The following is a 14623-nucleotide window of genomic DNA, read 5'->3' as shown; positions in this document are numbered from 1 at the left end:
AGCTGTGTGATCCCAGGAAGATCCAAGGACCAAGGAACAGAAAGCTGTAGTAATTTGTTGGCAAGATTCAGCTATTTCAGTTTTTAAATGTCCCCCCATCAAAAAACACAGAAGTGGATGAGTGTTTGCACAGCAAGCAGGGGAGGCCCAGGATCACAAGGTTCCAGCACACCAAAGCCCAGAGAAGGAAGGACAAAGTCCTGACAATCCAGGGGACTGTGGGCCTCAGTCCTGGCTCAGCTTATATTTTGCTGAGTTGCTCTGGGGAGGTAATTTTCTTACTTATTTGGACCTTAGTTTTTCATCTGAGGTGCTTTCCAGATTAACAAATCCATGATCCACCATTTAAGGAATCATAACATTGTTAGCACAACGAAATACTCAATAAATGGCAGTTAATATTTATTACTACTGACAGTATTTTAACTTTTACTTACATGTAAAGTATCAGAAAAGCACACAAGAATATCTATACATGTACACACATGTGTGTATTTTTATGTATGTGTGAGTGTGGGTATGTGTGTTTATATATAACTGACACCCAGGAGCCCCTCTTTGGCTCCCTTCTACATCTCCTTCCCCCAAGTATAACCTACTTCAAACCACAAAGTGTGTCCCTGTTAGGTCTGGCTTATTTTGTTTAATATATCGTTGTATTTATCGTTGTATATCGTTGCATAGTCTTTACTGCTAAATGGTATACCATTCTGTGATTATATCACAATTTATTATTCGTTTTACTTTGATAGGCATTAGGACATTTTTCAGTTTGGGGCTCTTAAAAAATAGTGAATGGGCTGGGGAGATAGCTCAGTTGGTAGAGTGCCTGCCTTGCACACACAAGGCCCTGAGTTCAATCCTCAGCACCACCAAAAAAAGAAAAAAAGAAAAAAAAAAAAGTGAACCTTTCGTTTTGGTAAACATGACTATATTTCTCTTTACTAAGTTAGTGCAAAGATTCTAAAGGTTCTCTGATGTATTGGAAAGAAGAGAATTCATTATTTTCTTTAGAGTTTGTACCATTATTTTTAGAATGCTTAAAAATTTAAAGTAGAAATAGCAAAACTTGAGTGAATGCTTTAATTAGTACTTACAACAATTCTCCCCATTCCAGAACCATATAAAGTTAATATTTTATCTTCTTCAAATAAAAAGGTGAACAGGAATGTGGAGAACCAAGTCTATCCTAGATACTGGACACTTATATTTCAGCCCTGACTCCTTAATGTCATGTGGCATTAACAAAACTACTTTAATTCTATAACATGAATTTCTCTATCTCTGAAACAAGGGGAAAAAACTGGAAGGGGAACTGGTAAACTATGGCCCATAGATCATATTGCTCTGTCACCTGTTTTTATAAATAAAGTTTCACTGAAACTTTGTCAAGTCTATTCATTTAAACATGAAAAATGGCTGTGTTCATGCTACAATGGAAAGTCAAGTACTTACAACAGAGAACATAGGGCTTACTAGTCTAAAAAACTTATTATCTTGCTTTTATAGAAAAAGCTCATTGATCCCTGCACTAGAAGATCACAATTACCTCTTTCAATTCTAAAACTTGATTCTATCTCACAACAATTTTGAAAACACTAAAGCAGATCAGCAAAAACAAAGATAACATTTTAGCATAACACAGCAGCATAATATTGAGCTTTAAGTGCACATGGAAACCCAGAGTATGGGCTGACAAGGAAACTTATGGGGATAAACAGAAATCTCAAGCTCACAAACTCAACTGTGGGCATCCATGTTTGAATAGGGAAGTCTGAATAGCGGGAGAGAGAAAATTACATGGAATTAATGCTTTATGTCAAATAATGACAATTTTAGCTTTCCTAATTAACAGAAGAAAAACCAAATGGAATGGTCACTTTCATAATGCAATAATAAGACACCACTTAGAGAAGAAAGGCTAGCATTAATAAGATTATGAGAATTCTGTTTCTTACATAACCTAATTAAAGAATGGGCCGTCTCTATTTTATAAGTCCTCTCTGAGAGTAATAACATGCACAACAAATTGTGAGCAAAGAAGGGGGCATACACCTAATAACGTATGTCAGTTAAACTGATAGCTCTTCATGGAGTAAACAACACTACTGCTGGATTAGCTTCCATTCCCAAAGAAGACTAGTTCATATCACAAAATCAGAAGTTCTCACTTTTTTCTGCTGGAACCAATCAAGGGCATTCCAGATGTAGCCATAATCTGAGAGCATTCAAAATAAGTATGTGAAAATAAGACACAATGTTAATCAGAAATCCCATTAAGAACTGATAGAACATTAACAATGAGCACTTAATACAGGATGTAGCACAGATCAGATAAGCAACAGGTTAGGTATAATTCTTGGAGAGCTAATAATGAAAACACATGTGAATATAAGGGAGTAAAAGTGATACTACAAAGACAACCTGAATTCTCCTCTTATTTATGCAAAACAAATTAATCTACAACCCCTGTACTTTTTACTGGTATTCATCTACTGTCCCAACTCCAAGGTTGAGAACTACTGTACAAGATTAAGAAGTCATAATTGTGTGCCTTCATAAAGATGCTTGTTAGTTCCTTTTTGTCCTTTTAAAAATATTTTTCTTTTGTTTTTGTTTGTTTTGGATTTGTTGTTAGTGCCTTTAAAACAAATACACAAACACACACACAAAACCAAGAAAAAAGAACAGAGATTACAATATCAAATTATATATTTCACTAGGGTCTCTTTATATACTAGGGCTTTGGTTCAACTTTCTTGATATTTCTTTTATCCTTCGGTTGAATGACTAACTGCTTTTGGGATTCTGAGTTCACACAATATTTTCATAGTTGCAATCAAGAACATGATCTTTGTGTTTCAACCACCAACAAACCATCTCTGCTTGCATCAACAGTCTCTTTTTAGCCCAACACATAGCCTGCATAAATAACTGAAAAGTATATGATGTTAAAACAAATTAAATTTTATTTATTACCATTCACGATAATAAATTTTTCTACCTGATATGACTACATGAAAGTCTGATTCAAAAATCAAATTTGCACCTTAAACTCTTGCTGAAACAAAGTACTAACAAGCATACAGATAAGCAAGAGCAAAATCTGCTTTTTTTCCAGTACATTTCAAATCTTACTTTCTGACTCAGGTTATATTTTAAAACTCTAAATATTCAGGTGCCTGGGTCATCGTCGTTGGGATATAGATACTGCATTTCACTCAAAAACTTATGTCTTACTGGGCTGGGGCTGGAGCTCAGTGGCAGAGCACTTGCCTAGCATGTGAGAGGCACTGGATGCAATCCTTAGCACCACATAAAAATAAACAAATAAAATAAAGGCATTCTGTTCATCTACCACTACCAAAAATTTTTTTTTTAATTACATCTTACCAAGAAAGAATTTCAAAATCAGTGTTACATTTTTAATTCTGTTTTATCAGCAGTGTTTTGAAGACACATTTTCAGATTTGATGGCAATGTGGTTCTGGGTGTGTGTGGTGCACATGTCAAACACAATGTAAAAGAGGGCTTAAAACTATACTACTGAAAGTCCCTGCGGTGTCCCTAATTAGACTAGCTTTTCATACCATCTATGTGAACCTGACAATGACTACTTCAGCAGAGGTGAGTCTGGCACACAGGGCAGTAGTGTGTATATAGTATTCGTCCCTTTAGATAAATACATGCTGATGTGAGATGGTCAAGATCCTTTGTGGGGAAAGGGTTCAAGATTAGAGCAGAGCCCTTCAAAATCTCAACCAATCCTTCAAAGTCTCTATTTTGCTTTATTAATGTTATGTTGTTCTCTATAGCATTCAAAGTTAATTATTTTTAAGTATTTAACCCTTCACGAAAAAGGTTTTGGATGGTATCCTAAATACCATCCTCCAATCTTTCTATGTGGAAACAGTATCATCATAATTTTTAAAAATCCACTGAAATCATATAAATTACTCTGGCCTTTAACAGATGAAGAAATAAGATCCAGAGAGGTGAGCCCCAGTGAGACTGTGGCAGAACCATGCTCCTGTAAAGGTCATTTTTCATACTGCACACAAATTCAAACTCCGGCCTGAGGGATGGGCAGCATCAAGAACATCTGCTAAGTTAGACTTCAGAACCTAAAGCTAGTTTTCCTTCATGGCACTGCTTCTTTATTAGTGCCTCGATTTGCATATTAGTGGCTTTTACTGTGTAGGAGGATACCTGGTCTATGTTCTACTCTACCAAGAAGGCTTAGAAGAATAAAGTAACTACTGATGGAGTTATCAGTACTTGCAAATACAAGATAACCAGACAATAAAAACACTACTTAGGAATCAGCAAAGATAGACATTTGGAAAATACCTCTGATCCATTATCTAGAAACAATCCACATTTAGAACAAAGATCATGTTTCACTAATCTTTATTTGTAAATACCTGTTAAGTGTCCACTCATAGTTTTGTCATGACTATTGAATAACTGCCTATATTTCAGTCTCGATGACTGAGGCACAGCCCATTCTGCTGCTGGAGGGACACTGCCAGGAAAAGAGGAAGGAGGAAAAGATGGTTAGTTGTAAGGACCAGCTTACTGAAGTTCTTCAGAAACAGCACACTAAGAACTTCTCTAGATATACGACTTAGGCAGTACTGCCCTACTTTTCTCCCCCAGCCCCACCTTGTATGTGCGTGTGTGTGGTGCTGGGAGTAGAACCCAGGCTGTACTAGCAAGGGCTCTAGCACTGAGGCACACCTTCGGTCGTTCCCATTTTTAAGACTATAAACATTTCTCTCAAAATAGGTAAGTTCATTACTTTTCCAGAAATGGAAAACTTAAAAGATCAAGTGCCTGTTTCATGTTACATATATAACTTAAAAATATCAAGGTTCTACAAATGTACAGAAAATTTTAGAACTTAGGCAAAATATACATTTTTCTAAGTGTCTAGGAAATATTTCCTTTGGTTAAAAAACAATGCTAACAAATAAGTGCCTTGAAAGATATTAATTCTCCAAAACATTTAACTTTCTATACACCAAAATATGGGACCCATTTCTTTTTCTTTTCCTCTCTTTTTGGGGTGTGGCAGGCAGTACCAGAATTGAACCAGGCACTTAACAACTGAGCTAAGTCCCCAGATCTTTTTACTTTTTTTAACTTTTGAGGCATGGTCTCACTGAATTTGCTGAAGCTGGCCTTGAACTTGCAATCCTCCTGTTTCAACCTCCCAAGCTGTTGGGATTACAGGTGTGGGTCACAATACCCTGCATGGGACCCATTTATTAATGAAGTAAAATTATTTCATTATAAAAAGTTTAAATTTTCACCAAGTGGAGAATTTTCCAGAAAAAGAACAGAACATTTCAAAGGCCATGGCAAATCAGCAGAACAGTAATGGACAGAGCTCGTCTTTCTTGACTGCCAGCCAGCAGGGACCTGTCTCTGCCAATGTGCTATAACTGCAACCTGAAGAAACCAAGGCTAGCAGCCAGTCTGGGTCTAGACAACCCTGGTGATTTGTTCCTCAGCTTTCATGGCCCACACAATGATCACACTGGTACCAATAGTTTGTTGAAAGTTTAATGTCTACATCAAGTAATTCAAACATAAGTGTTGAGTTGACAGTAAAAATGACAGTACTCCCCACTTCCAGTGAACTAATGCCCCATACACAACTTCCTTTCATTCCAATTAAAATAGCTAAATCTCACATGGAAAGGCAAAATTTTAACCTCTTAACCGTGAGTTATGTGTATTATCAATGCACTTATACTTACTATATATAATTCAGAAAGCACAGGAAGTAATTCCCAAACACTTGAAAAGTACTAAGCCCATCTTTTCTAATTTTTATGAATTTCTTAATAAAAAACACTTACCGTGATCTATTCTGCTGTGAGTACCTGGGCAACAACTCTCTCATTTTAACTAATATTTTGCTGATTCCAACTCCTGCCTGTTTGTCAAGAAACTATCTTGCTTCTGCACCCTGGTGATATAGGGTACTACGCACAGAAGTTGTCCCAGATTACACTTATCATGTCATGGTTCTCTAACTCCTGAGAATCTAAATAGACTAAAAACTCATTAATATATCACCTAAAAGGTAGATACTACATTGTAAAAACTTGATGAAATTTTAGATTATTGAAAAGATGAATACTAACATAAAAAAGTTCAGTTATCTTAATAGTATTGATTTTTTTTTTTAAATGGGGCAGGTGGGGGTAGGGGAAGGAAAGATAGTAGAATGAGCAGACAGTATTACCCTATGTATATGTATGATTACAAGAATGGTGTGAATCTACATTGTATACAACCATAGAAATGAAAAATTACACCTCATTTGTGTATAATGAATCAAAATGCAGTCTAAAAATTTAAATATAAATAAAATTTTTTTTTGTTTTTAGTTGTAGATGGACACAATATCTTTATTTTATTTATTTATGGGTGCCGAGGATCAAATCCAGTGCCTCATATATGTGAGGCAAGCACTGTACCACTGAGCTACAACCCCAACCCAATAATATTGATTTTTGCTAATAACGAATAACATTCATTCTATTGTTACAAATCAATTTTACGGCAGATTTCAAAATCCCTGTGGAAAGTTACAAAAAATATACAGCTTCAGTATCATATAGGAGAAAAAAATTAACAATATAGGACTAGGGTCACATGATATGAGTTTAAATCTCAACTGTACCATTTACTCAGCTGTAAATTATATGAAAGGAACATAACTTCTCTGGGTTTGCCTCCTCATACACAATCCTGAGACAATACGTACACACAGGCAGTTGTGGGGTTGAATGGGATTAATAAGATATCCAGCAAAGAAGATGTTCCATAAATGTTCAATCATTTTAAGATTAGCAACTTAATGAAATGGAACACACATATCTGTCCACCACAATGAACTGAAGTTTTTTAGAGAAAATTTGCAGTTCAGAAAGGACTGAGTACAACTCAGCACTGACACTTAACAAATTAATTACCTTGGATAATTACCTTGGACTTATTATCTTGTCCCTAATCTATAACACAGAAAACAAGAGTCGACTTATGTGGATGAATCGTTATTGTGCACAGCTTTTGGCACAGTGTTTTTCACTGGATGGGTTTTCCTTCTTTCTCTTTCCTTTTTTTTGTGGTCAGTGCTGGGATATGGATTTTCTTTAAATTGTTTTTTTAAAGGGAATGCATTATTGGATTATATTCAACACATTATTCTCTTTAATGAAGAAAAATGACCTGCTTCACTTAAGAAAGAATTTTAATGAGGACTGACAAAGAAAGGCTGGAATTACCTTCATTTACATCCTCTTTCATTCCAAGGGTTTTAAGACTACTTACAGATGAACTTAATTTTTCAACTTAGTGTAGCAGAATGCAAAGGGAAAAAAATTAGAAGAAAATACAAATATAATTTAAATGTAATAAATAAATATAATAGAGCTAGGCACTGTGGGGCCTGGAACCCCAGCAGCTCGGGAGGCTGAGGCAGGGGGATTGTGAGTTCAAAGCCAGCCTCAGAAACTTAATGAAGCCCAAACAACTCAGAGAGACCTTGTCTCTAAATAAAATATTAAAAAAGGCTGGGGATGTAGATCAGAGGTTAAGTGCCCTTGCGTTCAACCCCTGGTACCAATAAATAAATAAAATACAAAACTACAGATGGTCAATATAAAAGCAGTAAGATCATGTGAGTTTTCCAATAACTGAGCCACACATTTGATTAAGGGGAATTGTCCATTAATCTGAATAATTCGTTTTAGTAAAAATTGGCCTTTAATGGGGTTTTTAATGAGCCACACAGACTCCATGAGATTATCTGAGACAGAATTAAAACTAAGATAAACTGTGGCTCCAATCTTCATATATAATTTTTATACATGAACTTTTAAGTGACTAACAAGAAACAGTCATTTACTTTTCCCCCCTACTTAGACTGCTATTTTACTATTTAAAAAATGTTTGCTACTTTTCTTTGCGGGGGTGGGGGTACTGGGGATTGAATTCAGGACCTCCTTTACCATGCTGGGCAGTATTCTGCCACTGACCTGCACCCCCACCCCCAACAGCTACCTTTTTGTTATCCCCTTAAAAAAAAAAAAAAAAAAACACATAAAACCTTTAAAGAAATGACACATCTTTGATTTGTCATCTCTGCAACAAAGAAATGATGAAACCCAGTGACATTATCAAGAATTTTAAAATTATTATTAACATTCTACAAAAATGAAAGAAGATAAAAAATAAAAAGAGTCCATAATTATTATTTTTTTTTTTACAAATTTATGAGTTAAGCAGATAATGACTTTAACCAAACTTCCCATTAAAAACAAGCAAGCTTACCTGGCCACATCAAATGATTGTGCCTTCTGTAATTTAGTGTTTAACTGTGATCCAGGACCAGATCTACTGAAGGAAGAACTCTTTGGCAATGTGGCTGCTATAAAAATAAATGTTGAACAATTTTAATTCTACAAGGATAAGAAATTTTCCCTTATTAACAAAAATTAAAATACACAGTCAGCCAGGCAGGTTTGCAAACACACTGATAAGGAGCATCGCATAAGTTCGAGGCCAGCCTCAGCAACTCAGTGAGGCCCTCAATGACTTAGCAAGACCCTATCTCAAAATAAAAAAATAAAAAGGGCTGGGGATGTAGCTCAGTGGTAAAACACCCCTGGGTTCAATCCCCAGTACCAAAAAAGAAAAAGGGGAAAACACACACACACACACACACACACACACACACACAAAAAAAAAAAAAAAAAAAAAAAAGAAGGAAAACCTAAAGCAGAAACAACTCCTCCTTGTTTTCCAACCTGAACTCAAAAGAGTTCTATTTCCTCCCTTAGTATTTGTCCTCTTGCCAAAACGCTTCTAGATTTACTTTCTATTGAGACTTATCTAACTAAGCACTAACACCAACATCCATAAAATTTTGCACTTCATTGAGCATTTATTAGATCTGTTCCAATAGTTTAAAAAGCAACAGTTTAAATATATAAGGTGGCATTTAGGAGGTAGAGGGAGATACTAGGGATTGAACTCAGGAGCACTTTAATCACTGAGCTTCTTTCCAGCCCTTTTCATTTTGAGACAGAATTCTTCCTAAATTGCTTAGCACCTTGCTAAATTGGTGAGGTTGGCCTCAAACTGTGAACCTCCTGCCTCAGACTCCCGAATTGCTGGGGTTACAGCCGTGTGCCACCGCACCCAGTAAGATGTCATTTTCTTGACTGCACTAAAATGCTGAATTATCAGTTCCAGATGTCAGAGCCAAGAAGTCAGTCTGCCAAGTCTTGGCCAGATAACATGTGATACTAGGGAGGGACAGCTTTTGTATCTGATTCTCATTTGACCTGATTAGTTTTGTGTCAGACAAAAAACACCCTGAGCCATGGCCACATTCCCCTCACCCTTGCCTGCTGCGTTGCGACATCTACCACTAACCACAAAAGAAAATGAAACTCAGAGCTTGTGGATTCACCAATACTATTAGAAAAAGAACTGCATGCACTTTCTCAACTGCTATCACATCTGAAGGCATGATTATACATGAACAAAGAACTACATGTGACAAAAAATCTCAGTCAAAGAATGCTGCTAGATTCTTTGGCTACAACTCAGAAACACAACCCAACACATGTAGTAAATCCAGAGCATCTCAGAAATAGAAATGTTTCAAATATAATGCTAAAATCCATGCTGCTATCAGTATTAAATTTGCTCAGACATATCCAAAGTGTTAAAAATTTTTTTTCATACTGATATGAACTGTTAAGATGTGTTAGACTAAGACTATCTATATATAGTTTATGCTTTCTTTTAACTACAGGAAAAGACTGAATAAAGCTTCAAATTGAAATAATTAAATAAGGAACTTTGAAATTCTGTTCTTCAATTAAGCAAATATGTAATTCTATGGGCTTAATATGTTTAATCATTTAAATAACTTCCTTTCCTTTTCTGCCTGATTCATTCTACCTCCTCAAAAAAATCTAGTGATTTCACTTTTCCCCAGCACATGACTTAATTCCTAGGGGATGCTTGCTTATTAGCAATTCATAGCAGCTAAAGAAAAGTAGTAACTGATACATGAAAATACAAAATGCTCAAAAACACTGTTCAACTTCAGTTGAAGAAAAATTATGCTCTTGACTTTCACTGCTGAGTTTACCTTTCACAGAGATTGACAATTCCATTCCCTTCTCCCCTCTCTATCCTAGTATATGCCACTTAGTATGTTGGGGAAAAAATGAGAAATAAAGTGGGGAAAAAAAGATATTTTCCTTTGGAATAAAATACCATTTAAATATAATAAGGAAGTGAAAAGAGATTTAACAGGAATAAACAGCAAAATAAAAGCTGTGGAAATTCAGTCTACAGTTTTGGCAGGTCACATACCAGGATGAGCAAATGCAGGCAGAGGCTGTATGACAGGGGGAGCCCCGTTAGCCAGGGGAGGCACTGCTGCTGGAGGAACAGAAGATACTAAGGGTGGAGACATTCCAACAACTGGGATGGATCCCATTGGCACTGGAGCAACAGCTGTAAGCGGTGGCATGCTGGCGATACCTCCTATACCTACAGAAAAGAATACCCAAGGAAATTCACATTCATCACATTTCAACATTCGGTGACAACTAACCCTATACTGCTTGAAGAAGAAAACCACTTTCCAGCTGTAATATCTTTCCGTGTAAAACATGGGGCTGTGTGCCTAGCATGCAAGAGGCTCTGAATTTGATCCCCAGCACACCCTCCCCCAAATATAATGTAGTGATTAATTCAGATTATTTATCATGTTTAAGTGTGTAAGACATTATCTCAAGGTTCATATCAAAAGAACAAGACTCAAATTCAGGAGGGATGAATCAAGACAAGAACCAGTAAGAATAATAACTACAATGAATTTAAAAGTCATAAAATGTAAGTAAATTCATGGATTCACAAAGATATTTTGTTTTAAAACAAATAAACGACAACAAATCCTAATTGGTTCTCAAAGAAAAATGCCAGGTAATCAATTTATTACTTTGAAAACTAATAAATGAAGGGGAACCAAAAAAATAATAATAATAACCATTTAACCTGTCTTTCCTATACATCCTGTACCTAGGGATAACCAAATATTTGATAGGAAATATTTTTATAAATACATAAATAAAAGAAGAAGTATTAGAATTAAAATAAATATTTCCTTTCTTTTTTGTTCTTCCTCAACTTCAATACCTTTTTTCCCACAGGGCCCTTTTGCACACCCAGCCAACAGGCACATAGTTTGTGGGTTGGTGAAGGGTTTGCAGTGGGCTCAGTTCTACCCTCATCTCAAGCACAATGTGCACAGCTTAACTAGGAATACAGTTGCCCTGGCCATGACACAACTTTAGGTCAAAGAAATATTGGTCACATCAGCTCATCTGCTGCCAAGATCATCTTAGCTGCTGACAAGGCTGCTGGGCACTGGTATCACACTCACCCCGCAAGCGAAGTGAGTCGCAATAGCAAGCATGCCAATATGCACAACCTGCCCATCCCAGCAGAACTTCTATGTTAACCAAGCTGAAGGGTTGGAGAATAGAAACATGCCCAGCAAAGACTTCCAGATTTCTAGTGTTCCCTCTGTTCATCCCTGAATCTTAGCAGTTTTTAACACACAAACAAATCTCAGAGAGTCATATGCCCTTCATTTATTTGCAGAGTACTGACAGGGTTTTATCAATTTTGCCCATTCTATGTTAGTGCTTAGGGGAAGAATCTGCTGATCTCATCCTGTTCTGGCCAGAAATCCCAGTGCTGAAATTACTGTTAAGTTTCTTTTAATCTAGAGGCCCTCTCTATCCCTTTTCTTAATAATTTATCTATGAAAGACCCAAACCATTTAACTTGTAGCATTTCCCTATCTGAACTGTATTGATTCAAATCTTCACAGTACATTTCAAAATTTACCTCTATCCTCTGAATTCCTACAAATAGGCAGCTAAATCCAATGACTGGATCAGACTCAGGATGGATGTCTTTGTCAGAACTATTGGAAGCATAGGACATGCACTATCTTTTAGTGATCTTGACAGTCACTGGTACTTATTCATCTATCAGGAGTTGCAAAATAGTGGTATTCTAGTTCTACCAACTCTAAGTTGGAATACTTTTATAAAGAGGTACTTTTAATAAGGATCAATTGGTTGGCTATTCAGTTATACAAATCACACAGGAAAAGCAAAGCAAATGCTTCATTCCTTCTCTTTTCCTATTTTCAAGATAATGAATTTAAGTCTCTTAAAGTGATTACTATTTTAAAATATATATCTCATCACTGAGTCACAAATTTAAACATATTTACTAAGTTTTAATCCATGGAAATGATCACTTATTATTACTAAAGTTCAAAGTGTCCTATCTTTGGTCAATGTGAACCTCTTCCAATTGGCTGAGAACTGCTACTCTCTGATACCTTCCTTGCTAACCAGTATTACAAAATAAGTCCTCTCAAGCTCATCATGTCCATCTCACACAAGACCCTGGATCAGTCATTTCTCCAGGAAACTCATGTTTCCATTAATGAGAAATAGTATTTCAGGTATACAATCTGGGCTCACTGCTGGTGTTCTAGTAGCCATGGAAAAACATTTCAAGAAGCAAGGAGTGCCCCTTGATTAAGCAGTTGCTCTCTGCTGCTAGCATTGACCATTGTTTCCTGTCCTTTTCAGTGGACACAGCGAGGAGACGGATGGATAGAAGGGTAAGTGAATAGGTGAACAGAGGTTAGAGCACATTCTCTAATAGATTCCTCACAAAGGACTCATGTCAGTATTTTATGAGTCCTTACAAGTTGCCCCACCCCAGTCTGTCTATACTCTTTCTACTTGAAAGTCAATTTACCTGTACAAAATCCTTAGCTCATCCTTTCCCTAGGAATCCTAAATGGGACTTCATGTTCTATTAGCACAAAGAACACAAAGAAAGTACTGCTAAGGATAAGTCTGAAGTTGGTCTAATTTTCTTGCTATATAAGTCATGTGCTTTCTTTTTCTACATGCCTAAGTAATGTTTTTCTTTTATTGGAATATATCTTAGTGTTGGTCTTTCTGGGTTGATACTCTCAGGCGCATGATAATTTCTTTCAAATATAATTCTAAAATCTTTTGAGAAAGTTGTCTTGAATTCATTTTACCATTTGTTAAATTTCCCTGGTTTGGGAATCATTTTCATTTTAAAAACAGTAACAATGTTTACTGATATTAAAAATCCAGCAGAGAGCCGGGCACAGTGGCACATGCCTGTAATTCCAGCAGCTCGGGAAGTTGAAACAGGAGGCTCTTGAGTTCAAAGCCAGCCTCAGCAAAAGCAAGGCACTAGACAACTCAGTGAGACCCTCTAAGTAAAATACAAAATAGGGTGCTGGCGATATAGCCCATCACGCAAAGTGCCTGCCTCGCATGCTCGAGGCCCGGGTTCGAGTCCCCAGCACTGCAGAATTGCAGAAATAACAAACAAAATAGGGCTGGGGATGTGGCTCAATGGTTAAGAGCCCCAGAATTCAATTCCTCATACTCACCCCCGCAAAAAAAAAAATCCAGCAGAGAGAAAGAAAACCTCTATTCTGGGTTTCACTGGGTAATATTTTATTAATCGCCTTCCCCACCTCAGTTTAAGTAGGGTGGGACTACAGGTGTAAGTCACAGTGTGTGGCTGATCTGTAATCTTACAAGGAGGCTAACCTCAAAGATATTGAGAAAGAAGACTTTAAAATATCTCAAATTAATTGGCACAATAAAGATAACACAAAATGAATCACCAGTTTAAAAAAAAACATGAACCCATGAACCACAGTCCCTGAAAACTTTTAATCTTCCAAACTGGTTAAAATCTTTTCTTATATCATAATTTTTCCACTTTGTGACCCATTAAGCTTTTAAAAATCACTTCAAAGACTTATCAATGACCTTTTCTGAACAAAAGATTTTCTAATTAAATTAAATCTACCCAAGGCTATCTTCTAAATGCCATCCACCTCTTCTAGTGCTAAATCTTAATCCTGGAAATTCTCCCATCTCTCTGCATCACTGATCATCTTCCCTCTCTATAAAGTGCCAGCACAATTCAGCTGACAGCTCCTCCAGCTGTCTCCTCTGTACAGTTAAGCTCCCTCCCTGTTCAGCTAAAGCTTCCCTGGTCCTGACCTCTCCAGTGAACTACAAGGTCACTCACTAGCTAGTCATGTCCAATCCAATACCACTTTCCTATTCTACCCTTACCTCGCTCTTCAAAAATAACTCACTTTCTCTTTTTTTGATCTTTTTTTTTTTTTAGTTGTAGATGAACACAATACCTTTATTTTATTTATTCATTTATTTATTTTTACGTGGTACTGAGGATCTAACCCAGCCTCATATATGCTAGGCAAGCGCTCTACCACTGAACTACAACCCCAGCCCACTCCCCACTTCCTTGAAAGACTTCTCTCCTTGGCTACTAGAACACTAGTCCTGTCCACTCACTCCTGTCGGTTTCCGTTTCTGGCTATGTCTTTCACTATAGCTTTCAGTGTTACGTTACACCAAGGCACTAAGACATCTGACTCAGTCCCAGGGTTTTCAGCCCCTTCCATACTCAC

General features: G+C 36.7%; 1 protein-coding gene across 1 annotated transcript in view; it reads right to left on the bottom strand.

Moving 5' to 3' along the window:
• Itsn1 (intersectin 1) overlaps window positions 1-14623 on the bottom strand; it is a 203526-nt gene that overhangs the window by 111627 nt on the left and 77276 nt on the right. Inside the window, 3 exon segments of the mRNA XM_047565087.1 lie at window positions 4425-4525; window positions 8350-8446; window positions 10411-10590. Of these exon segments, the coding sequence (XP_047421043.1) occupies window positions 4425-4525; window positions 8350-8446; window positions 10411-10590 (378 nt within the window).

The sequence above is a fragment of the Sciurus carolinensis genome, chromosome 9, assembly GCF_902686445.1.
Source record: "Sciurus carolinensis chromosome 9, mSciCar1.2, whole genome shotgun sequence".
NCBI lineage: Eukaryota > Metazoa > Chordata > Mammalia > Rodentia > Sciuridae > Sciurus > Sciurus carolinensis.
The sequence above is the reverse complement of the archived record's forward strand: the minus strand, read 5'-3'. Positions and strand labels throughout refer to the sequence as shown.